This window comes from Nestor notabilis, unplaced genomic scaffold, assembly GCF_000696875.1.
Source record: "Nestor notabilis isolate BGI_N333 unplaced genomic scaffold, ASM69687v1 scaffold5275, whole genome shotgun sequence".
Lineage (NCBI taxonomy): Eukaryota > Metazoa > Chordata > Aves > Psittaciformes > Psittacidae > Nestor > Nestor notabilis.
In genome coordinates this window covers 79,942-106,408 of record NW_009929687.1, presented here as the reverse complement: position 1 = coordinate 106,408, position 26,467 = coordinate 79,942, and the positions used below count along the sequence as shown (strand labels likewise).

At 38.1% G+C, this 26,467-nt stretch overlaps 1 protein-coding gene across 2 annotated transcripts in view; it reads left to right on the top strand.

Annotated features, from left to right (window-relative positions):
• The window catches only part of SULF2 (sulfatase 2), a 59,828-nt gene that overhangs the window by 11,709 nt on the left and 21,652 nt on the right, over positions 1–26,467 (top strand). For both annotated transcript variants that reach the window (XM_010015099.1, XM_010015098.1), the window contains exons 3-9: positions 7,674–7,825; positions 11,285–11,454; positions 15,872–16,022; positions 17,804–17,979; positions 21,066–21,194; positions 22,136–22,192; positions 22,878–23,007. In XM_010015099.1, coding sequence (XP_010013401.1) covers positions 7,674–7,825; positions 11,285–11,454; positions 15,872–16,022; positions 17,804–17,979; positions 21,066–21,194; positions 22,136–22,192; positions 22,878–23,007 — 965 coding nt within the window. The remainder of the gene's footprint in view (positions 1–7,673; positions 7,826–11,284; positions 11,455–15,871; positions 16,023–17,803; positions 17,980–21,065; positions 21,195–22,135; positions 22,193–22,877; positions 23,008–26,467) is intronic.

The window sequence follows — 26,467 nt, the reverse complement described above, 5'->3', positions numbered from 1 at the left end:
GAACATATTGGCTTATTAAGTTTTTCATCTTCCAGTGCCATTTTTGTTCAGTATTAAGTAGCTTGTCAGCCAGAAATTAAAAGAGATTCCCTCCTTCTCAATCCAATTTAAGATCTTTAGTTTTATCCAGCTAGCAGTTTAAGTCCTTTTGTTAACTTCTTGCATTCTTTTTTCTTTGCTTTCCTAGAATGCTGGGTTGTTGGGGTTTTGGGGTGTTTTGTTTTTGTTTTGTTTTGTTGGGGTTTTTTGGGGGGTTGTTTGGTTTTGTTGTTTGTTTTTTTCCCCAGAGGTCTTTAAAAATAATCAAATTTAATTTAGTAATGCAATCTATTGAGTTCAGTTTTCGTAAGTTCTCTTTCCTATATGCCCAAAGGTGTGAGTGTTCTACATGGCCCGCACAGAACATAGTGTATAACCCATTGGTTAGATACTTGCCCTTGTACAGCAGTGATACGCAATGTAGTGGGCACTCGAAAAGCTTAGTGATGTGGAAGTTCAAAGACAGAACAATAAGCTGTGTGCCATCTTTTAATGAAGTGCATAGGAGAACAGTGATGATTTCAAAGACTTGCCAGTGCCTACGGCAAAGACTTTGCAGATGGATTCTAATTCCAGTTTCTGGAAGTTGAATTCCAATTGCCTTAAACTGGAACACCCTCATGTCTTTTTGTATGTTTTAGTAGTATGAGTATCTTCCAAAGTTAGAGTAGCACTTCTCGTCCTTGTGTAAATGTTATGCATGGGAGGACTATATATGTTTTTGAGATAGATTCATTTCATGACTGTAAAATGTGACTGGTTATTTGAAAAAAGAAGCTTCATGTATTTTTTTTGTCAAAAGTAAAAGGTAAATGTGCAGACAATAAACTTCTGTAGAACCCAGATTTCTTCTCTTTGGGTAAATATCTTTTTGAAAGGAGTTCTGTGATTACATAGAACCAGGTTTGGATTTCTTTCTTAGTTGGATTCAGTAAGACTTTATTGTTTTTATTTATGAACTAATACTTTAAGTAGTGTTCCTCCAAGTTTGTTGCTATGTGAAAAAACCCGGCTTGCTAAAATACACCAAGTATTTCTTCTTCACAGTGTATCTCGGTACTTCCCTGAAACTTGGTGATTGGGTTTTCTTCAAATCCTGTAGACAAAATGGCTCTAAATGAATTTCTTCTGGAGTTGGCCCAAGTAACATGGTGCAGACTTTGGTATTTCAGTAAAGATTCAGGGTTAACCTAGATGAGCTTTTGCTTAGACTGTTATTAAAAAAAAAAGGTCTGGCAATCTTCTGTTGGGGAGGTTTGGGGGTTTTATGTATGGAGGAGGAAATATTGCTGTGATGAAAGGAGGATAAGTCTAAAGGTTAAAATTCTTCTGTGGCTGTGATATGTAAAATGGAGGAGTGATACCCATGGTAGATTTTTCATAAAATACTTTGTGTCGTGGTTTTGATTTTGGGAAGTGATTTCTGGAAAATCTGAATGTTCAGGATCAGCCACCAAGGCATATGAGCAGGCTGACTAGTGACAGTGAGCTGTGCTGTGTAGTAGTGTTCTAAAACCATGCAGCGAGTCCTGCTTTCTCACGTGCTGCCTGGCATAGGAAATGATATTGCTGCAATACATTAAGTCATCTTGTCCTGAATTGTGATAAAGATTGATGATAGGAAGACTGATATTTCTAGATTTTATTCCTTTAACGTTTAGAGGGTGTGCGTGAGAGGGCTGTTCAGAAAGATATTTTTGCCTTACAATTAGAGTTGTGTTTAAACTCTTGTAAGCTATGCCATAAGCATTAGTGAAGGTGACTTGGCCCCAGTTCTACTGGGAGTTTCCTCACCTGAGAAGGACAAGCAAGACTTGGCTCCCCGTCAGCATTCTTCAGTGTGATTCCTTGTTGACCATTTCAAAATATTTGGTTTGAGCCCTTTTGTTTTATTTGGCTTCATCTGTTCCCTTTCAGCCAATTCCCCTGATTCATTAAATAGATCTTGGCACTGATCCTTGGCCACAACTGAGGAATGTGCAATGCAAATTCAGGAAGAGGGAACAAAGGTGTCATAAAGATTACTGTGCATTGCCTTTGTCCTATGAGATATCAAACTAGTCCCCTGGCATAACAAGAAAGCCTGTAGGCTATTCTAACCGCAGTGGATACCAGCCACTGTACAACATGGTTTTTACAATTATTATGCTTCAGGAATTGTAATGATAATTTTTATTCCAGTTACAGAGAAGAACTGTGCATGTAAAGGCTCTTGCCTTTAGTAATACTCTTTTTATGTCCCTATGATGGAGCCTGTGATCTTTAAGAAAATTTTGTGCTATCGGTGTATTATAGGTTAGAGGAAAAAATGGGACATTATGTGCAATAGACTAAAAGTGTGTGTGTGTGTGTGTACACCTGTACTTTTCTCCTTAGTCTTGCTGGTCGAGTGTTTCAATGTATTTGTCATTTCAAGGACTGTTGCAGACATAAAAAGGAAAAGAAATTAAAAAGTACTTGGAGCTCAGTTTTCCTTAGCACTCTGGAACTGGTGGAACTAAGTGAGAACAAAACGTGGTCTTAAACCCGCTTTTCCTCCTTTAAAATACTCTAAAATCCAGGAACTCACTGTATGTTTTGAGCAACCCATTCCATTTATTGCAGTTACTGAAGTATTAATATTACTGCTGTATCTTCAAATCTCTGCAGTAGTGTCATACTTTCAGTTGTCACTGAAGGTACTAGTTGGGACCGTTTTGTTCAGGTGACTTCAGCACTTAAGAGTTACTGATTTTTGGAAAATCTGGTCAGTTACTTTGATACCTGATAAGAACTGATCTCTCCTGAAAATTGTTTTCCATGGAACCAAATTTAATATTAAATTATAGGATTTTATCTCAGATTTATCTGCTGTAAATCCATTTATTTCGCTGGGTTTGGTCTATTGTACAGTTTGAGTATTTTTGGCCATGCTGTGAGTACAAAGCTGAGTTGACCTTTGGGCTTACTGCTTGTTACATGCATGCTTAGCCACGCTGAGAGTGCTTTCTCATCTGCTTTCCTCTGATTGTCTCTTAGAGGACAAAAAGTACTCAAAGTAATTTTTGTTAGGTATACAATGTAAATAAGATCAGAAATTTTCCCCTTTCCCCAGTCCAAAACTAAGGGATTCCTCCGATGTAGCTAATTGTTCACCTTTGAGCTGGGAACAACTGCAATCAGGTACAGAAGTGAAAGATGTTAGAGGGGTACACAAATCCCTATGAGCAGCTAAGACTTGCAGCTCAAAACCTAAGTTAATACCCGGAAAGTTGGCTGTTGAAATATGTCAGAAAAACAGTGCTTTAAATACATCTTTCAAGTACTTAATGCACAACATTCTCGTTTAAATGTAGAGGGTTAATAGCTTAAAAGGTGAATTTAACTTCACAGTCATGGTGGTAAGTGCGATTGAATGGGGTGCTAATAGGTGGATGTAGCTACATAGCACGAAGACTCCAGGAGGAGGGATGTATGGTGTGAATACTGACTGTACTGTCTGGGAGCAGTAAAAAGCTGAATTTTACTTTTTCTCAGATTATTATGAGAACATGAATGTTTATAAATATATTCCTAAATTCTCAAATCCACGAATCATGTATATTCAACTGAAAATGGGCCCCATAAGTCACCAAGTCCATCATGGGATCACAGGCTAATTCAGATTGGAAGGGACCTCAGGAGGTCTCTTTTCCACTGCCTGCTCAAAGCCTGTCCCAGGCCATGTTGCTGAGAGCTTTATCCAGTCTAGTCTTAAAAAACACCAAGGATTGGAACTGACAGTGTTTCTGAGCAACCTGTTTCACTCTTCAACTCTTCTCTTTGTGAAAAAGCTTTTCTTTACATCCAGGCTGAAACTTGCTTGTTCAGTCTGTGCTGGTTCTTTCTTCTCCTACCATGCACCACCATGAGGAGCTGGCTTTGTCCTCTCAGTAATCCCCCCACAGGTGAAAAGACTCTTAGGTTGAAGCCTTGAAGCCAGGCTAGCGTTGCTCCACAGTGTATTTTTTCTAGTGCGCTGCCTGGCTTGGCTTTACATGTAGGAAGAGCTTTATCTCTCACTGCTTCCCAACAGAATGTAACGTGTCACTGTCAGAAAGTTATTACCAGTACTCCTCTCATACATTCCTTTCTTGATTTCCTTCTTACTTTATTTAAAATGAACATAAACACTATGATAATGCTGTTAAGCAGGTTATTAGAGGAATGGATAAGTGATCTTGGCCAGTAGTCTGTCAGATGACTATGGTCAGAATCAGAGCTGCCAAATCAAGGAAGCAATGAAAGACTGAAAATCTGTGTCTAAATCTGATCTGGCAGCTTTACACTGGTGAATCTCTGTTGACTTCCACTGGATTTGTAGTTTTCAAAGTGAAAAAGATCTATTATGTCCAACTCCCAATGTTGGGTAGTCCATATGGAATAGAGGAATGAATGATCCCCTGCATTGTTTTATTGATGCATCCTAAATTATCTTAGTTTTCAATTTAATGCAGGTTTTGTGAATATACTTTGTAGATGCATTTTAGTAGTACTTTTAGGTAGGTTTTGGGAAAAGATTTTCTATTTTAAAAAAGGAGGGAAAAAATCCAACAAATTTGTGGGGGCTGGTAGGTGATTGTCCTGGAGTATAGTTTCCAGCTGGGGTTAAACCACAGCGATGATATAGATAGATGATAGAACTGGCTTGAACAGTTCCAGTGCTGGTAAATGATGCCTTGATGTCTGTTCTGATTGTGCTTTACACTCCATTTGACAATATGCAAGATCTGCTTTTTAAGCAATGAGCTATGACCTTGTTATGTCTATGGTTGTGTTATATTCAAAGCAGACCTTTGTATTAATTGGTAGCACAGGGAAAAATCTTTTGTGTGCAATTTTGTTTCCTTACAGGAAGAGTTTAAAAAAGAAAACCTCTTGTAAAAATTCCACTCAGTACCAAAGAATTTTCCAGGTGCTTATCATCCAAGGGTGAGACTCTGAGCAAAGAACCTTAGAAGGTTATGAACCCCCACGGAAGTGGTAACAGTGTACAAAGGCCTCAATTCTTGCATATCCTGTTTTCTGTAGTCTTAGGAGAAACTACATTGTATAGTGTTGAAAGCAAAGGAAAATCACATTCTTAATGCATTTATTAAAAACAACCATTTGGATGTTGTTTAATGATCATTGCATAGACTGGAGATAGGAACATGGCTGAGCATATCAAACAGCAGCCTCTGTGAATGTTTATTAATGAAATCTTGGAGTGGTTTGAAATTGGGTGTACCAGAGGCACGTGTATGCTAGTGAGCAGCTGTCTCTGGTGGTGAACTAATCTGTTAAGGGGGAAAATTATCTGTGAGAGAACCTTTACAATCCAAAATCAAGATCTTTCGGCAGCATCGAGAGAGCTTTATTGTAACCAATATTTTGTACCGAGAGGGGTGACATTTAAAAATTTGTGAATAACAAGCCTTTAAATGGCTGAGACAAAGGGGGAAAGGAAAAAATGTGAAATGGCAGAAGGGAAACAGCAGAGAAAATTATTTAAAGCACTTCAGCATCCATGCAAGGTTATAATGACATCCTGAACGTACAATGGGGGGGATGCAAAAGGTGCGGGAAGGAACTTCCACCAGACTTTATAGCCTCTGCAGAAAAACAATGAAGTAATTCTTTACAAAATGCCTCTTTCCTGAGTTCTTCAGCTGGCTCAGCCAAAGGTTTTAGGAACAGATTGGTCCCCGTGAGCAGAAATGCCAAATATAACTGTTCGGAAGTAATATGGGACAAAAGACTTTGGACAGCCTCATGCATCCCTGCTACTTCAGACAGTGGCCAAGAAAGAATGTGCATCTGTATTGGTTTAATACCCATAGCTGCTTAAGTTGCCTTTCATTCTTTAGAAGAGTTGTTCATGTATAAATACAGTCCCTGAGTAACGTGAGTTTTCATCCATAGTGGACTAGATTTTGCTTTGTTCATTGCTGCCAGTTTAGTTTGCTTGGTTGAAGAAGATCTCATGAGGTACTTTAAGACAGTCAAACTCTTCTCAGCAGCATCAGTCGCTTAACTCTCGTAAGTGGCTCGTCTGTAAAATAGCATAGCACCTAATCTGCTTTTTCAAAATATTTTGAAAGCACAGTGTAATTTTAAGGAATTTATTCTGTAGCAATAGATGCACCCTCTTCATCTTCTGTGATGTAGATTTTAATTTTGTCAACACTTATCCCTTTCAAATGCTTTAAAAGATCTCAAATATTCACTGTTTCACACTGTGTCTATCTTGTGGACAGATATTCAGCCTACTTCAAATAGATGTAAATCCATTGACTTCAGTGAGGCTGGCCCTTTTTACACTGGCTGAAAACCTGTCTTACTCTATCTACACTATTGCTCCTTGCATTTATTTAAGTACAAGAAGGTGCAGTATCAGGCAATATGGGCTGGATGCTTAAAAGAAAAAATTATTAAGAATCTGGGAAATGTGAATTTTGTGCTCAAATCTTGGTAGATTATGAAGTGAGGTTTCATCTAAGAACCGAATCTTAGATACTCCTTATGGATTCACAGATGTTCACTGATAGACGGCCAGTATGAGATGCTGCAGACACTATGTACCTCTGAATTAAAAGTGTTTGTTTTGACAAGTGGAACAAGTGTAAAGATCTTTTATGTGGTAGTCACTATGGCAATGCTAACTTGTATTGCCTGGCCATTCAAATACTGAGATTGGAGCTCTGATCACAGAAAGTCAGGTGCTGAATCGCAGTACAGTCTGCAGACCCAAGAGCAAAATTTTGCCTTTAAGGTTTAAAAAAACCCTAGCTAGACGAATGGAGTCTTCCAATATAATTTATCCTGTAACTGCAGAGTGATGCTACATAAACTAATACTAAAAAAATATGTTCCTTCATTTAATTTTTAACTGGAGTGGTGTGAAAGCATCATTGGGTACATCGTGTACTTTAGAGGCTTTGTGTTCTTCTCCTAGAAATCTAATGTTTTTCATTTTCCTTAACCATTTGTGTCTGCACGCTTGGGGCTTACAGAGTAAGGCTTGCATACACAGAGCTCTTCTGGGAGGATGGCTCAAATGCCTGCCCTGTATTCTGCAAGAACCCTTGTACTCGTTCCGCGCTTGTTCTGCCAAAACCACTGCTGTTTCATTTCTTCTATGCAACCAGTTTAAAATCCCATCATATTTATGATCCTCATTTGTCATCGTTTCTCCTGAGCCAGCCTCCTATTAGTAACTTCACTACTTCTGCCAGTTCCTTAGGTGGAGATGGCTTAAGTGGGTGTAATCAAAATGAAAAATGTAGCTAAATTGGGTGATTCAGAGCAGGATAAGATAATGTGGCAACCAGCAGTGGTTTAGGCATTCTCTGTTTTATTCATCTGAATCTGAATGTATCAGAAAATAAAGAAAATATAATGGTAATTGTGGTCCCATTTCTCTCTTACGTAGTCAGGTTGTAAATCATAAGATCTGGAGCTCTGAAATAAATACAGGCAAACGAAGAGCTTATCTTTTATCTTGCATGTATTCGAATGCAGAAAACAAAGCTCCTTGAAGAAGAGACAGAAAGGAAAGAATACAGTTAAATGTGGTGTCTTTGAAGTGTTTCTATTACGCCTTCTTACTATGCTTCTGCTTTCTCTACCCCTAGCTTTCTTTGGAAAGTACCTCAATGAGTACAATGGCTCCTATGTGCCTCCTGGTTGGAAAGAATGGGTTGGATTACTCAAAAACTCTCGATTTTATAACTATACACTCTGTAGAAATGGAGTGAAGGAGAAGCATGGATATGACTACTCCAGGGTAGGTGCTATTGATTTATTTCTATTATTTTAACATTTGGGCGTGACTGCAAGAAGGCTGTGCTTCATGGTTTCAATCTAACTAAAGAATTCTTTCATACATGAAAGCTGCTCCATGTAACATTAGCTACAGCCCAATAGGCATTGTGTTTGGACTTCTCCTTATCTTCCATTCCGGGAGGGTCATGTTACTGAAAACATTGTTAGCAGCAATGGAAACAAACAAAATGTTCTGAGACTGTATTATGCATTATGAGCTGAAGATGTGAAAATCAGTTTAAAAGCTGCATGATAACAATTTCTGTACTTCGTATACTTTAATTATTGTGTGCTGAGTCTGATTGTCATCTATTCCCCTGGTACAGAACTGACTCCAGTGGAGTTACACAAGCGTAAATGAGATAAGAATCCAGTTCCCTCTAGCTAAACCCATCTTTTTATATTACTTTAAGGAACTTGTTTCACAGCTGTAATATGTTGGAGAATTCATAATATCTTGGCATATATCTTAGGATTATTCTGAATGAGAGGAGAATGTGACTATTAAATTTATATCTTTGTGCATTGTTACAGGCACATACGTTTCTTAATATCCTTGCAAGGATGTTATACCCTGGCCAAACTTACTAAAGTGCTTGATAACCACTGTCAAATGCAGAACCTGTTGGGTTTTTTTGGTTTTGGTTTTGTTTTTTTTCCCCTCATCTAGCACACGTTGCAGCTCAGTTACCTGTTTGCAGTCAGGAGTATGTTTATTTCAGCCAAATGTGTTATCTTTCCAAAGGAACCAGCTTATGTGAATTCCTAAATTGGCCTGAATTGTCTCTGAAGTATGATGGTAAATAAATTTATCCATAAACTGCTGTAGTTTCAGTAGTGTATAACTTAGGAAGGTAGCTTGCTCTGGAGTGACATTAATTTGTAAGGTGTATTTGCTCAACAAAGTCTCGGTTTGCTCTCTCTTATTGAGCACAAATCCTGCCTCTGTATTTGTGTTTCATTAGCAATATGTGCACAGTCAGATTTTCCTTTGAAAGGCTGATGTCTCTGATTTCTCCCTTCCCCTCCCCTATTTGTCATTTTTAATTGAATGTACTTTGTGTTGAAAGATAAAACTTAACAGGCTTCTAGGGTTTCCTTTGCTATCACCAGCTGCCAAGGGGAAAGGGCACCTGATGTACAGAATTATTTGTCTTTTATTTCCCTTCTCATCTATGAAGAATGAGAGAACTAATCTTTAAAGCTATGTACCAAAAATGATATGATGGAAATAGATCTTACATGGAACAATGTCAGGCAAGTGATTTCACAGGGCACTGTTCCCTATTGCTCCAAGGACCCATCAGGGAACTGTATGTTCCAATATTCTCAGCTCTGGTTTGTGTATGTAATACTTGAAAATGTTTAGGTTTTCATTTGGTTTAGTTTTTCTTACTGAGTTTGATGATTTAAAAAAAAAAAGTGATAAAATATACATGTTTTTATAATCTTCATATTCTTGCATAATACAGAGCTATGGTAATAAACAGAAGATAGTATGCAGAGCAACAGCACTTGTTGGTGTTAACACTGGAGTTCAAATGAACAAACAGAAGCTGACATACAAGACTGCTTCTGCCATTTTTGTTGCTGGAAATTTAATTTTCCAGCAATGAACAATATAATCAGATTATTTTTTAGCCCTATCTACTTGACATTGTTAATGTTAATTACGTGCCAGTGGAAAACTAGGAAAAAAACATTGCTGATCCTGTCCTTGAAAGCAACTGCTGAGCACTAATCCTCTGCAAATGAAATCTTTGCAAATTCTTTCAGATTTTCTTACAGGATATATTCTACTTTGATTGTTCTTTTTTCAGTTTCTGTCAACTTTTTTAGATGAATGGGTAGTTTTGTATGCATTTGCACAGTCTGCAACAACCTCTGCAACCTGGAGCTCTTTAAAGAAGAAATCTGTTAGAGGAAATGTTTCTGCTTGGTCTTTTGGCCTGGAAGACACTGGGTTTGCAGTGTTGAATTTGAATGACTTTCACTTTAACCAGGTGAAAATTATCTTCAAAATGAAGTTTGAAACTATGCTTTCATAATGGATGACACTTAAGATAGTGAGCAACCAGCTTAAAGAAGAGGCACATTTCATATAAACGTTGGTGCTTTTTTGAGAGCACTCCAGTGTTCTCTCTCAGATATAAGTATGGACTCAGGTATTAAAAGTATGCTCAGAAGCCAGTTTTGCTTCGGTCTGGCATATTGTATGTTCTCCCTTCCCCTGCATATGGTGATGAAGTGAGGTCCTTCAGTTAACTTTGATGGAATTGTGCCTATTTACACCTGCTTTCATGACTGAAAATACCACATCAATAATATAGTCATGGCAGTTTCATAACAGATATGCATTATGCTGGGACCAATGTGTAAAATGAGAAACGAAGACTTTTGTCAGCCTTGTTCTGGGATGCACAGGAAATAACTTGGGGAAAAGGCTTCCTTTGATGGATGATAAGCTGACTTCTCAGATCAAGGTCATTGGTGGTGGTGAAGAGGAGCGAGAGACTGAACCACAGACAGAAAACTGCACTTGCAAGGAGATTCAGTCCAATATGTACTGCACCTTGTACTTGTTCACTTGACCAGGGGCAGATGTTATGCCTGATTTTATGTTCAACTATGATATGACAGTTGTTATTCTCTTTTTAAAGGTGCAGTTTCATATCCTACTCATGTTCGAGAAGTATTTATACTTGCAGCATTTCCTGTGATGCAGCCTAAGAGAGAACATGGCTTGTCACTAAAAATACTGTCTTCAATCCATATAGCTCCAGCAGATATCAGGAGACTAACAATGATACTTCTTAGAAAATAGAAAGATAGTCCACATCTTCCAAAGGAAGTTTTCTATATTCTCAGCATTTTATTTGATAGAATTGTCACTGTGTCAGTAATACTGAATGAGCTTTTGGTCCAATTAGCCGAGCATCTTCTAGCTTAGTGACTTCTGGTTCAGAGGGAGGTTAAGAAAAAGGAACATCAAGCCATTTGGATTTTCAAAGCACTTCTATGATGTTAAGGTCAGATTATGCACCTTGAAGATATCGACACCAAAAAGCAAATAAATTGACCTGTAATTTTTATTTATTTATTTTTAATTAATATGATTGTATTTAGCATTGTGATCTTCAGAATGCAATTATGCACTCTGGCAAGAAAGAATCCTATCTGATGTCATTTCTGAGAGGAAGCTGTAGCTTTTCATATTTCTAGGCAGTGAAGAAAGAATGATTTGGTTTTGCTTTTTTAAGTTTTAATATCTGTAACTTACTCCTCCCTTCTCTCATTCTGAGTGAAGTAGCTTCTTTTTTCCTGTTTCTTACAATATCTCAGATGTCCCCTTTACCATCTGACCCCCCCAACTTGAAATTATTTTTCAAGTATCTCATTATACTTTTACTTCTACTTGCAGGATTATCTAACCGATCTGATTACAAATGACAGTATTACCTTCTTCAGAATCTCAAAGAAGATGTATCCTCACAGGCCTGTGCTGATGGTTATAAGCCATGCTGCTCCTCACGGCCCAGAAGATTCAGCCCCTCAGTATTCACATCTCTTTCCTAATGCCTCACAACACATGTAAGGAAAAATAAAACCCTTTTATTTCCAGGTTCAGGAATATAGAAGTCCTGGGTGCCTCTGGGAGAACATTGTTTGCTTTGTAATACTCAGCATAAGTTTGTCACTGTAAGAAGAGTTTTGAGATTTTTATTTTTTTTTACCTCTTTAGGCTTGTACAAGTATCTTGAGAATGGTGACTGTATCTAGAGCCCAGCATTGTAGCTCACTGAGATAAATGGGAATATTCATATTGAATTCATTGGACATTGTTACCTATTTAGGAAGTAAAGTGCTGTTTTATTTGGAGTGGGGGTGATCAAAATCTGATTCTTGGGCTGTCATCTCTTCAGGGAAAGAAATTATCTCTCTCTCCTTAAGTATAAATGATATTGTTTTGTGGTAGTACCAAAAATCATGTAGTATGCAATACTTAGTGCTCCTGTTTCATATACAGAAAGAAAGGAAATACAGGCCTGCAGCACCAAATTAGACAAGCTGTTTCTGAATTAGGTCGTATGTCTGTACATGACCCAGTACAATGTCTTGAACAGGTCCCAAAAGCTGCATCACCTGGTTCCTGAGTTAACATGTTCATGAGGTTCACAAGGAGATGGTTTTTGTTTATAGCACAGAGACATTTCACAGCTCTGTAATGTTCCGTTACAGACATCTCCTCACATGCTGATAAAATGAATGGTTCTCCCAAATCAGCTTTAGCACAACTGAACATACTCCAATATTTTTCTAATTACTGGCTTCATGCCTTCATTGATACTCAGCATTTGTCATTTAGATCCTACATGCCCATTTTTTTTTTTTTTTTTTTTTTTTTTTTTTTTTTATTCTCAAGATTTTTTCTTTTGATTCTCCCAGGCCCTTTTTTTTTTTTTTTTTTTTTTTTTAGTTTTTTAAAGGGGAATTCTGGTTTATTTCGGATTTGTAAAGGAGCTGGGAAGTAATGGAAATAATAATCAGTTGGTAGCTGAAGCTGCTCAGGACTAGTCCAAAGTCCAGTGAAAGCTATTTGAGCTTTTTAATTTTATTTAAGATAGAGTCTGAGAGAAAAAGCTTCTATTGTTCTGTTGTCCAGGTGTTGTGTAACTTAGAATTACATATTTCATGCTTTTGTGCTGTGCCCCAAAGAGATTCTGTGTCCTAGATCTACAGCAATGCAGGATTTTGTATTTGTTTTGCTGTCTTACACTCATTTGAAATGAAAATTATAGAAATGCCAAATGAGCAATTTCCCACAGTTTATACCTAATATTGACCTCACTTGTATTAGAGGTTCCTTTGGAAGGCATTCATATCTCAGAGATAATAATCATTTATCAAGCAACATTCTGTAGCAATTTAATTATGCTAGTCAAATGAAAAAGAGTTAGGAGGATTTGAGGAAGGTCAGCAATGAAAAATAGAAACTACGTCTGGTTTTCTTTTGTTCATAGTTTAAATTCTATTTTTCACACAAATTACCTTTATCTTCCTTATCATAAATTAGTTACACAAAACCATTTTTAATTGTGGGTGGCTTTTCTTACAATGGCAATTATACAGGAAGTGTCACATCATGGATCAAATTTTGTTTATAAAGAAAGAAATTATCTTAGTAGATCAAGGAACTGTCTTTTTCTTTTGGATAGGAACATAAAATAGGCTTTTATGTACATCTTGTGTAAAGAAACTGCCAATCTTATTCTAAAGAATTTTTGTGGCACTAAATAATAACAGTAATAAACTGTAAGGGATTTCATTGGCCTGGGTTTAACATTAAATGTAAAAATGCAGAACGTGCATCATTCCCTCACCGTATGTACAAATTAGTTCTCTACTTCCCATTTTTTCCTTTGTTCCCACATTCCAGGGAATCCCTCAGTGATAATGGGGTGTAGGCAGCTCTCACTGTTTCGTTGTCATGTGGGTATGGTAGGGAAGGATCAGGTGGAACCCTTCTTACGAATTGCCCTAACGCAGAAAGCAATACCCTGGCCAAAGTCCTTGCCTAGAACTAGTTCTTGTGGCACCACTGACAAAGTCTGCAATTGGTTTCTTGAGCTGTGTCCCCAAAGCAAAGGGCAGGTGACACTGCAATGATTACACTGGTTGACATCCACACTGCACTGTGTAGCCTTCTTAGTACTAGAAGTTAGAGGTGTGGATTTTAGCACAAACTGACAGTCAGAGTCCTTTGCTTGGGAACTCTGGTATGTACTTCTGTGCTAATTTATGCTCTTGTCCTCTTGCTTCTATTATTACATACACTAGCTGGTATGATTATCCTGCAGTCTCTCTATCTTGTTCTATAGACCTTCTTTTCGTGTGCATCTACAGTCTTTTCTTGTTTGAAAGTTACTCACATGAACCAGCAATTATATAGCAAATCACTAGTCTATATGCTTGGTTTTCCCTTTTTACTGCCTATGCTGGTAGCTGTCAAGAATGCAACAGCTGGGCAGTTTAAGAGTGATCAGAAATGTTATTTCTATAGAGGGTAGATTGTACCACCCATATTTTCCAAGGCCAGATGCAATGAAACTAGGACTTATCTTCTGAGTACATTTGGAGAGGTTATCTTAACCACCTTCTAAGAATGTTGTATTTGTGGGTTTTTCCCATAAGACAGACAAATCTGTTATGTGTAAGAGGGTTACATTTGTAGTAATCAAAGAAAATCATGGGCTTTGGTTGGATTAAATAGCGGGAGGTTTCAAATCAGCCAGGAAATCACAAAGTAAGCTGAAAAGGAGTTTGCCAAGCATTTTTGATTCATTCTGGGCTTCACATAGCAACAGTTTCTATAACTGTCAGCATTTTCAAAGGAGCAATGTCATTATTTCAGCCACAATAACATTCTGAAATTCAAGAGGCTATTAACAATACAGAGAGAATAAACACCAGCCCTTTCCTCCCTCTATGAAGAAGCCTCCATTTGTCTGTCGCCTACACACATTTTTCAGATAGCATCTAACAGACGCTTTCAGCATCAAACATTTTACTGTCAGATTATTAATTTCATATTTATATTAAAACTCTTAAGGCTACCTGTCATATTCAAAAATGCATTAGATACACACAGTATTTGGAGGAGAAGTTTCAACTTGTATTACTGTTGTTTGTCTTAATAACTAACCCTGTTGCTCTGTTGCATACACAAAACCAACAGTAGATATTTGCCAAGTAAAAGCTGAATTTATCAGGAAATTGTGTGTTGGGAAGAAGAAAATAACTGAAAATCTGCTATTTTTCTTGTGTTACTGTATCACCCTCTGCTTGCACATTTGCATAGACTGACTTCTTTTGCTATGAAGGAAAAAAGCCTCACAAATTACTTAGGAAAAGTAATTTTTAATATATTAGACTCCAGGTGATGTTCTTGAGCCAGGGTATGAAGAGAATTGACAGAGACAGTTCTCAGTCTTAAGTAATAACTTTCAGGAATAGATATGGTAGGTAAAATAATATTTCTTGCAAATATAAGCTGTAATAGAGCTTTCTAGTGAGCTGGTGATGCAGAGAGTCAACATCATGGTAATGTTACATCAAAATAAGTCCTGTTTCGATTCAGGTAACTTAAAGCAATATTATTATGCTAAGAAAAGCAGTCTCTGGAGCTGCCAACAACATGAAATTATGGATAATCACTCATGTTTTTCCTCATCATTTTAGTGGTGCCCAGCATCATGAGAACTTGGAGAGGCAGCGAGATTCCAGGAGGACATTGAATCCAGCTCTTGAGAATTTGCAGGAATTTTAATTAAAGCTTCTGATGATCAGAAATGAGTTGGTGGCTTGAAAGTGTCTGCAAAATAGAGCCCTGTTTCCCTTTACCCTGCTTTTCTTGGCAAGTCTTTAAAATGCAGCTGCATATCCACTTCTTGCTATGAGCTCTCATGCAGTTTGTTACACTGGGTAGGGTGCCTATGCTCCTTTGGGTGCATGAGTGTGAAAGCATTCAAGTAGCCAGTCATGTTGAATTCAAAAAAGCTGTTGAGCATAGTAGAACCTTTTCACTAAGTTCTTTGGCTGTTGTTAAACTGCACAAGCCATAATATTTGGTGCTAATGTGGACAGGGTGAAAGCAAGGCAATTCCGTGAGTAGGAACTCTGTAGTACATGCTCCATCCAGATCATACTTGTGGAATTAGACTTATGAGGCTAGTCTCTTGGCCTTGAAATGTATCCATGTTAGTCTGGATGGCCCTGCAAAAACAAGGTATATTTACTCTTTTAATAGATTTTATTCCCCAGAGTTGTTTTCATTCTCCCATCCTTCATAGGGAACATGAAAGTATAAGATTTTTCCAAAGTGAATCTAATATTGTGCACCTCAGAGAATAAATCCGGTAGTGTTGATCAAAGAAAAATTACTGGTATTCATTACTATGGATTTTTTTCCACACTGCTAAAACATTCTGGTTTTCTTTCTGTTCCTTAGCACTCCCAGTTATAACTATGCTCCAAACCCAGACAAGCACTGGATAATGCGGTATACAGGACCCATGAAGCCCATACACATGGAGTTCACTAACATGCTGCAGAGAAAGCGCCTTCAGACACTCATGTCTGTAGACGACTCTATGGAGATGGTAAGTTCAATAGTCAGTTTTTGAGGGCTAAATAGGTGCTTGATTCTTGGGTTAAGCTGAAGCTGTGCTGTATATGAAGATAAGGGGGAAAAAATGACGTGAGGACTGCATCAGTGTTTTAATAGTGTTTAATCCTCTCAGCTCTGAGGATTTTGCCTCTTTATTCAGTGTGTAAGTATCCTTATCTTCTAAAGCTGGATGGTGTAAGTGAGCTGATTTATTGACACAGAGCCACTACTGATTAAGGGGAAGTGGGAGGAATCACCTGAAAAGGTGTACAAGTAAATTCTGAAAATGTATCATCTGATAGTGAAAAGTCATCCTACAACCTGTTGGAAATAACTGCCTGTGTGGGCCTGTTCTGATCCCTGCGTTTCTGAGAGAATAAAAACAGCAGGAGAAAAAAGTAATGCTTCAGGAGTCCTAACTGGAATAATCCCATGGTAATCCAGGCTGGGGATGGTACATATTAGAAGTAAATATATAGTTAGATTTATTTTTTTAATTAAGTCTGCATTATGTAATAATGAAATCTCTTAATGCAGGCTGGGTGTTTTGAACAGAAGTATCTGAATTAACTAAAAGCTACTCTGAAACAGAATGGATTTCCAGTTATGAGAAGGCAGATTTAATGGTGTTGCAATTTACTGCTTATCTCTTGGCATTCTTATTCAAAAAAGGTAGAACATAGAAGAGTCCTGTAAGGCAAAGAGGAGATTATCTGGATGTCATTGCTTCAACTTGTTAGTAATGTCTTATAATTACTGATTCAGGCAAGTATGATCTCTGCTTCACATTAACAAGCCTGTCTAGATGGATCAGATACTGGCATTAGGAGGGACTGGTGATTTTACTACACTATTTTGATACTCTGTTTAGTAAAATGGTTTCACTTTGGGTGATTCACTGCAGGCAAAATCAGTTGGGTTGTTCTTTAGTAAGCCTGATCTTTTCTACTTAGTTATATCAATCTAATAGTCTCCCAAAATTTAAAAAAAAGACTAAACCACCCTAAAAAGAATAAAAAAAAAATACATCTCCAAAACCCCCCAAACCAACAACAGCAGCAGAGTTTTTCTCCTGCACTGGTGTGTTCTGGATCTGTATGAGGCACTGTTTTGGTGGTGCCCCAACACCTTCGTACCTTTGCAAGTGAAAATGTCGCTTAAAAATTCATCTTTGGTGCTCACCTTCACACACACTTCACGTGAAGATTCTCAAGTAAATTTACAGAAGCAACCACAGAGTTAAAGCCCCTCTTAATTCTCCACAGTGAGCGAGTGTGACTGAGTGATATTTATCTGGAAGAGATTTTGCAAATATTCTGCATAATGGGGACTCATTTGTCTGAAGGCAAGATCATTCAGTGTTGCTTAAATAACTGTGAGATTCAAAATGCTGACATTTTATTAAAATTGTTTGCTGCAGGAAAGAGATAAAGGTGGAGAGAACATTTCAAAAATGCATATCACCTTGAAAATTTTATCTCTGTCCCAGTGTTATTTAGTGCCACCTTGACAGCTCTCATGCAAAATACTGAGCCCAAACACTGCTGAAAATGTGGCATGCTAATGTGTTTGCCTTAAAACAAAACCCACAAGTTTGTCTTGTAATAGGTACAGTATTCGGGTAGTAAAATGGTGCATCATGATAACTCAGTGCCATCCTGAACTGTTATTGTTTATTTGTATATTGCACATAGGCAGAAAACTCTATCCAGTATTCTACATGCAGTACTAATCGGTGGAATGAATTTCATGTTTTGTTTTGCCTTTTTGCAGATTTACAATACATTGGTTGAAACAGGTGAACTGGACAATACATATATAATATACACAGCAGACCATGGTTATCATATTGGGCAGTTTGGGCTGGTGAAAGGAAAGTCCATGCCATACGAGTTTGACATCAGAGTTCCTTTCTACGTCCGAGGTCCAAATGTGGAGGCTGGGTCCTTGTAAGTTCTTGGCTAGTGTATGCCTGTGTGTGTGTGACCAGAAAAACCTTTTGTGTTCACATCTCTAGTTGTATTGGTCTGGCATCCAAATGGAGGCACAAAGTTCTGCCCATCCTGACTCACTTCCTCCTCATTTTTGGCACAAAAATATGCCTGCTCGAAGCAGAACTGGTAGCACATGTTGCTAAAACACAGTGAAGGTTTCATGCCATTGCCTTTGTGCTTGTGTTAGGTGTGCAGTAGAAGCCACTATGCTTTTGTGGATGTAGCTGAAAAAGCCACTTTGAAATAAGTCTGATCTAGGAAACATTTATTTGCCTCCTTTTGGGGGTGCAAATAATACACAGACCTAGAATATGTTCAAGGTAAAAATATGTTGTATAATGTTCATGGCCACAGTACATAATTGCTGCTGAACATTAGAGTGGAGTCACTTGTTTCAGTTTATGAAGAATAATGTATGTAATAGTTCATATATTATTATCCACAAAAGATTCTTTTTGGCTCATCCTTTGAGATTACATGGTTAGGGCTGTTTGTCGGATGCACACAAGCATGCAGAATATGACTGTTAATTAAAGTGGTAGCTTTGATCAGCTAAGAAATTATGTAAATACACTTTCTAAGCAATTATTTCAATAGCAAATATTTGCACTTAAGTAATGATTTTGGACAGAGTGCCATAATTTGCTGCCTTTTATTTATATCAGTGTGCATGTTTTAGCATAATTAACACACACAAAGTCTTCCACACAGGGTTTTTTTTCTCTTTACCAGGGAGGAGCAGATCTAGTGTGTAATATGGTAGCAAATAGTTATTAAAAAATCTTATTCCATTTGCTGCTTAAATTCACTGATTCACATGATCAGTAGGCACAAAAATGTTAAATTCAGTTGATATTGCACTGTATGTCTAATTTATTTACAGCAGTTATGCATGTGAAATAAATGATATTACTTCTCCAAAGAGCAGGGGAGGGATTTCTCAGGTAGAAATAAACATATTACTTCAGCACTGAAAGAAGTTTGTCTGCAGCAACACAGAATCTCCAGTGAGCTGCAAATTTTTCTTTCCCTTCAGCTGCAGTTTTTGATCTTACTGGAAAGACAATGCCCAAGTGGACTGAGCTAGTTTTTCTGCAACGTGCAATGCTAGAGACCAGCTGCCTGATGTCTGCTTTAGTTCAAGGATCTTTACAACCAGACATGCATAAAAGCTGTGAGACCTTCCCACTCAATTTTATCTTTCAGTGGCTTCTGAAAGTAAAAAAATAATTTCTGTTAGAATCAGAGGAGTCAGCCTGACAGAGTGTAACAGAACAGAGCCCATCACAGTGCAACAAATAGGAAGAACAGAATAAAATAGATTGGAGGGGGAGTGCATCAGATAATAAATTGATCCTCCCTTTCAACCTGTTTTTCTTTAAACGGTGGAACTTCAATCATCCATGCTTTGCGTGAAGCTTATGTTTTTCCTGCAGAGTAATTGTCATGACTCCCTTTTGATACCAATGAAGATTTAACAGCAGTCACTGTAGCAAGTCATTACTAAGCTCTCATTTCTATTACCAAATATGCTACACCATAATTATTAGTAATTAAAATCAAATTAGGTACATCAATTTAATTCATCATCCATGCTCTTGTCAGTGCCTGTTTGCTCGCTTGCTCAAAAATGTAGTAATTTTTAAATGGTGTCTCATTAATTAGCATGAGTGCAGCAGTTTTCTTCTGTCCTGTATTTTGAGCTAGAATTCTGCACTGACATGTATATAGCAGCCCATCTGGTCCCATCCTTCCTTTGTGCCTGCAGATCATCCCACGGTGATTCTTTATGTTCAGTGCTGTAGAAGACTGCCTGGAGAGCACTATGTTTGCTTTCTTTTCTTTCCCCACTTTTAGGAAATTGAGTGCCTGCCTTGATTTTTTTTTTTTTTTTTTTTTTTTTTTTTTTTTTTTTTTTTAAGAAATAAGGAAAAGAAATAGCACACAGCTGATACACAGTGTATGTATATGTAATATTGTGAGTAATTACACAACACTGTCATAGACATATTTGAAATAAGCTTGTAAGGTTCAATGTAAACTGAAAACAGTTCTGCAAAACCAGACCCATAGTAAAACCAAGTCCCATGATTAGAAATTTAGGCGTTTATTTAGCTACTGAATGCTGGACTGTGCAAGTAGATGCTCTGATCTGTGAACTCACTCATATTTAGCTGTGGTATTTCAAGGGATCCAGGGACAGGAGGTGTCTGTACTGCTCAGGAGTTGGTGCCAATGTTTTAACCAAATCTTAAGTCCGTTTGAATTCAGATATTGTCCTGTTAAACTGTGGTGGCTGAGGAGCATGTGCCATACTCTGCTAAGTGATGGAGTATGGCTGCTTCTAAGTGTTTGCAGAACGGATAACTCTGTGCTTGGGAAGATTGATATTATTTCAGTTAAAGCTGTTCTTTTCCCTCTCTCTTCCTCCCCTGCCTTTTTTCTCCATAATGGCTTCCTCTCTGCTTTTTCTTTGCTGATCCTTCTGTCTCAAACTCTACATTAACAGCAACTATTAGTTATTTACTGTAATGTCGAGCAATATATTTCTCATATTCTCTTCAGAACATGCTTGCTGTGATATAAGCTGAGGTACTTATTTCTGTACCATATTTTGAAACAGATAAAGCATATGCTACCTGCCAAATCTACTTTTTAATAAAGTCATCAGCATATTTGGCAGACACTTTGATTCTGTAAGACACCTAAGGAGTTTTTCCAGTGCTTTCTCATGTTTTGAAAGACTTTTGAACCCTCATTGGCAGTAATTAACTAACTTCACCTTATGAATTACTTTGCTTTCCCAAAAATGCTCTGTGATGAAGTTTTTAATCTTTCTATTAGTCCCTCTTGAGGTTATGTGACTTGCCTATCTTTTACATTTTAATTCTCATAGGGAAAGGAATTGAATTGTGTCTTCTTTTCTGCTTTGCGGATGTCACAGATAAGCCTTTTCAGATCCCTGGTCTCTGTGGAAGAGCTGGAGTTGCTTGATAAGATTGCATAGATTTTAAACCAGGTTCTCATATATGTTTTTTCAGGAATCCTCACATTGTGCTGAATATTGATCTTGCACCTACCATTCTAGATATTGCTGGATTGGATATTCCATCTGATATGGATGGTAAATCCATTCTAAAGCTTCTGGATTCTGAAAGACCACTGAATAGGTAAGAAACGAAACGTGTCTGGAAGCATGCATGTGTTTGTACAGGAGGCCAAGCAAGTATTCAGCAACGTGCAGCAAATTTAAAGGAAAATATACTAAAATTACCATTTATATGAGTGCATCATTCACTGCCTGTTTGGCAATTTGTGACTGACTTCATTTATTTATTTTCATTTTGTCAGGTTCATATACTAGCTATATGGCATCTGGATATACTAAAAGTAATCTTTGTAGCAGTGAGAGGGCTACACAAGAAGGTCTTTAGTTATATGAGTTACAGATTTTAAGTTCCTCTGTGGCATCATTTGTAGCAAAGTATTTCATATTGAATAAATCATAAAATAATTGAGTTGAAAGGGTTGGTTGTGTATCAGAACATAATATACAGACAGGGTAGCACTTAGAATTGCACAGTTATTTAAGACCTCTGTCAATACTTTAGTTGGAGAAAGACTGAGGAAGAGAATTAGACTGGATGCTTGATAGGGAAAAGAAGCAGAAAAAGGGAAGAAGGAGATTTGCTTTACAAGTAGTTGGGTGGAGGGAGAAGGGGAAAGGAGCAGCTGCTTTGGAATAGGATACTTTGTGGGTAGTGTGCAGGTTAAGAGCCCAAACTGGAGTTAGGAAATCCTGATTTAATTTGCGATCCTTTGTGATCAAGGACAATTCAGTTAATCCCCTGTGCCTTAAACATGCTTATGTTGAAATAGCTGTACTGTGTGAATCTGTTGTAGATTTTGTCCCTGTGAGAACAAATCTGTCCTGTATTTGTTCTTCATTTACACTGGAGAGGCTTATGTGCCTGCTTTATGAAGCTCGATGTCCCCTTGTGCAGTTATATGTAATGTTTCTTGTCTGACTTGGGGGCAGGAGTGAAAACTGGGGCATAACTTGATTATTTGTTTTGTCGGAACTGCTTCTTCCTCTCTTCTTTCCTCCCAGGTTCCATTTAAAGAAAAAGATGAAGGTGTGGAGAGACTCGTTCCTAGTGGAAAGAGGGTAAGGAAAGTGTTAAATCACAAATCCCAGTCTTTTTAAATAGAAGGATACTGAATAGCTAAAGCCAAAGCAGCACTCTACCACAGACCTAAAGCCATTTAGCTGTGCCAGCAGGGACACGGCTGCAGTATGCCTAATGGCAGTGATTGTGTGATAGGAGGGAATGTATGGCCTTTGCCTACAGCCTGCATAAATGTGCTGTTGAGGTGGGGGAAGGGAAGCTTTGCTTGGATTGAGAGATGGAAAGGCATCCTATTTTTCTTTCAGCTGCTGCCCTCCACCCTTCTGCTTGTATCATGGGAGTATGAATAACCCTTCCTTTCTCTCTGTTCATCTGCTGGCCATTCCCTCTGTGCCTCTGCCTTAATACATAATATGGAGCACGAAGGGTCTGTAAAGTGCAGAGTGGGGAGGATATGGTTTCTTTATATTGACTGTTGCTACTGCCTGCCAATCAGACATGAAACGCTGTCTTGGGTTTGTATGGTTTTGTATGCTCCCTGAGAGCATGATACGAGTAACTTGTGTGTTATAAGAGATGCTAGTATCAACTGGACTACTAAGTTTTGCCCACCAGTGATGCTATGGACTTGGCAGATAACCTACAGCTCTGAACTTTTTCAGTAAACTCTGTGTATGTCTTGGAATTAATATTAATGTAAAAATATTTTTTTTCCTTTTCCAGTAAACTGCTGCATAAGAGGGAGAATGAGAAGGTAGATGCCCAAGAAGAAAACTTTCTACCCAAATACCAGCGTGTGAAAGACCTTTGTCAGCGAGCTGAGTATCAAACAGCTTGTGAACAGCTTGGCCAGGTACGGCATTGTAACCCTGACTGAAAGTAAGCAGTTGTAGTTGGGCTTAACTGTGACAGTGTCCTTCACCTTGTCATCAATGCCAGCTTATAAATCAAATGGTTCATTCTGTGGCCTTTGCTCAAAACTGTATTACAGCATTTATGAGATTGACTGTCATTCAGGAAATTGCTGATTCAAGTGCCTTTGTATTGATTCCTGACTACTGTTAAGAGAACTGCCTGGGCTGTTTGAACATTTTATTCCCCAAATAGAACGTGGTCTGAGATTCACTAGTGATGAGAAGGTACAAACTTAACAGATTGGCCTCTTCCAAATTTAATGTAACTCATTTTGTTGTTATTATTTGGAATTACATCTAATAATGGAAAAATAACAATCTATGATCTCTGTATATCCCTCTTCTTAACAAAAATATGCCGTGAAAAACATGCAGTTATGACTGCGGGCAGTTTGTGTCTATATGGGTACACAGGTCATTCATTGTATGTCGTTTCTCTTGTTGTTACCTAATGGTTCTGGGCAGATGTGAAAATACGTTCACTTTAGGTCCAAGTTACATAGAAGAATCAGGAAAAAGCATTTAGAGTAGCATCAAAACATGGCCTCAACACAGGAGAATGTTTTGCAGTGCAGTGCAAAGGTATAGCAAAGCTATCTCCAGCAGCTCCACTCTTGGGGGAATTCTCGTCCTCTGAAAACATGGCAAAATTGACTCCATGCCATTGCTTTCTCGTTCAGGTACTGGTCAGAGTACCCCCTTCCAAGGACTGTAAGGCATTCTGCCCGTGGACATGGATGTGTCTGTTATAAGGCTGGCATTACCTCATGCCCTGGCAGCTCAGAATCAGTTGGTCTGTATATAACTGTTCCTGCAGACATGATCTGAACAGCTTACCGAGGCTATAGGCAGTAATGGGCTACTTAGGCTACAGTAGCTCATTTTCTACTGTCGGAGGCCAGACTCCCTGCTTCTGGCTCTACCAATCATTTCACAGTGCACCTGTGAAATGAGTCCATTGTTCCTTAGGTGTTTGGATCCAATTTATATGTATAGGCATTTTCCAGATGCTCTTTGCCTCCTGTGGCTTATTTGTCAGATTTAGTATACAAAGAGATTATAACGTCCTGTTCTTCCTAAAAATATTGAACTTAAAGAAGTATTTTGTGCAGTGGTTTATTGTCATCAGATGTCTTGAGCTGAAATTTGAGATGGGTGGGAGCAAGCTATTGTTTTTTGAATTTGCAATGTGCTTTGAGAAACTGGGGGGAAAGTCATTGTTTCTGCTACAGCATCATCAGTAAGTAGTTTGGGGAAATACAGCTTTTCTTTTTCCAACAGTATTTTCCCTTTGGGTGATGTTTCAACTTCTTCCTTTTGTCTTCATCTTCCCAATTATTTTGAGCACTATTGTAAGAACAGAGGGGAAGAGAGACTTTCCAAGTCCATGTTGTCACTGAAGCTGTCTCTTTGCATAAGGTAACTCAGCTACATTCAGGCTTTCTTACTCTAATTACCACATGTCTCAGTTATGGAAGGAAGGGGGAAGATCCTATATTGTCTATGTGCGTTCACAGGCTTATGTTTTCTTCCACAGATAATAAAGTATCTTTGACATCTGTAAGAAGTGGGCATAAAATGTCAACTCCATACTCAGAATTGGCGATAAACTCTTAAGTGAAGGTGTGCTAATAAGAGATGCATGTGCTGCATCCTCATTGTCAGGAGGCAGAGAGGAGAGGAATTGTTTTGAGCAGTTCAGTCAGACATAATTGGAAGTGATAGGATGAAATTGAGCAAAAAAGAAATTTAAGTTGGACATCAGGAAAAATTGCCTAACAATCAAGTCAATTAGAGCCTGGGAAGGGCTCTCAAGGGAGGTTCAATCCATCCAACCCCTACTCTAGAGAATATGTCCTAGTAGTCTGTCTAGACAGAAGGAATAGTGGGAAATGAATGTGCTTATTTGAGGATAAATTGCATCTAAATATTGGTGCACCCAAAAGTCCTTCCAGAGCAAAGCTAACCTTAACTTCTCAGATGACAAATGGGTGTTGTCTGTTTGCTGGTGCTGTTCACAGCTCTGCATAGTAAGTAGAATGAGCCCAAATGAATAACATAGCACCGCCTTGCAGGGGTTTATGGTATACAGATACAGTGGTTATTTAGCAGATGTCCCCTGATCCTGCAGGACACTTTATGATTGTGCATTTAACAGTATCTGGAGTGTTCACTGCAAAAGGTGAATTTTCATATCCTGGTGCAAAGATGAACAGAAATCAGGGTCAGAATTAGGTGAAAGCTTGCTGAAGTCATTTGGACTCTTTCTTTTGACTTAAACAAGTTTTAGAGGGCTGCTATTCCTATGCACAGAGAAGTCTGAGCAGTGCCAGGGAATCTGAAGTTTGAGCAGGAGATGAGAGGCACAAATGGAGGACAAAGACTCAGAAGGGGAGTGAATGAGAAGAGACGAGGACAGAGCTTTAGAGTAAAGGAGAGGTAAAGAAAGCTTTGAATGTGATATGGAGATTTTGGAATTCTGCTTTGTGAGCATGCAAGTTTGTGAATACAGTTCTATCACCACAAAATGCTCTTCCTTTGCAAATCTCTGTCACCCTCCTTGACCTATAATCGTTTTGATAAGAGAGCACCAGGATCATGGAGATGAGGCTATTCATACTGTTTAAAACCTTGTTTCAGAGTCCATTATGTGGGATTTTTTTTTTGGCAACACTAATATATGTAAATTCTTCTGAGTGCAATGGGAATTTGTGTGTTGCCATGTTTTCTTTTTCAGTTAGAAGGGTTTGGTCTGTGTTAGTTATTTGCATCCAACAAAGGGTGACTGTAGGCTCAGATGAAAGAGCAGCTCAGCATTTATATTCAAGGATTTAAAAGAGATGAGCTTTTTCTTCCCACATGAAATAAAAAACATTTATCCTAGTACCTAATGGCTTCCACACAAATTTTTTCTCTTCAGTGTAGTTTGGCCTTTCATTCCAAACGGGCTGGTAAGTGGAAGCTGACCCACTTTTATCTGGCGGCCTGCATTAATGTGCTTTTGTGAAGCCAATTATGATATCAGCATTGCTTGGTAGAGTATTCCCAGCAACTCCTCAGTATCATAACAACAGCTGCACTAAATCCCGCTCTAAGTCATTTGCCAACTTTGTGCACATTTGTTAAACATGCAATACCTGCAGCAGTGCTGATTGCTGTAAGGAATCTGTGCTGTATATGTAGAAAAACCCAATATTAATTTTGTCTTTAGCAGGTCATAGTGCAATAATATTGCCAACTTGTGAAGAAAAATGGTTTGTCTTTCAAACCCTTTTTATTTTCACAACTCTGTTTATGTGCAGATCTTATCCAAGTAGAATATCCCTTTAAATAGCATTTAAAAATACCATTTTATAGCACAGTTTGCACAGAACATTCAAAATGCAAAAATTTGCACTT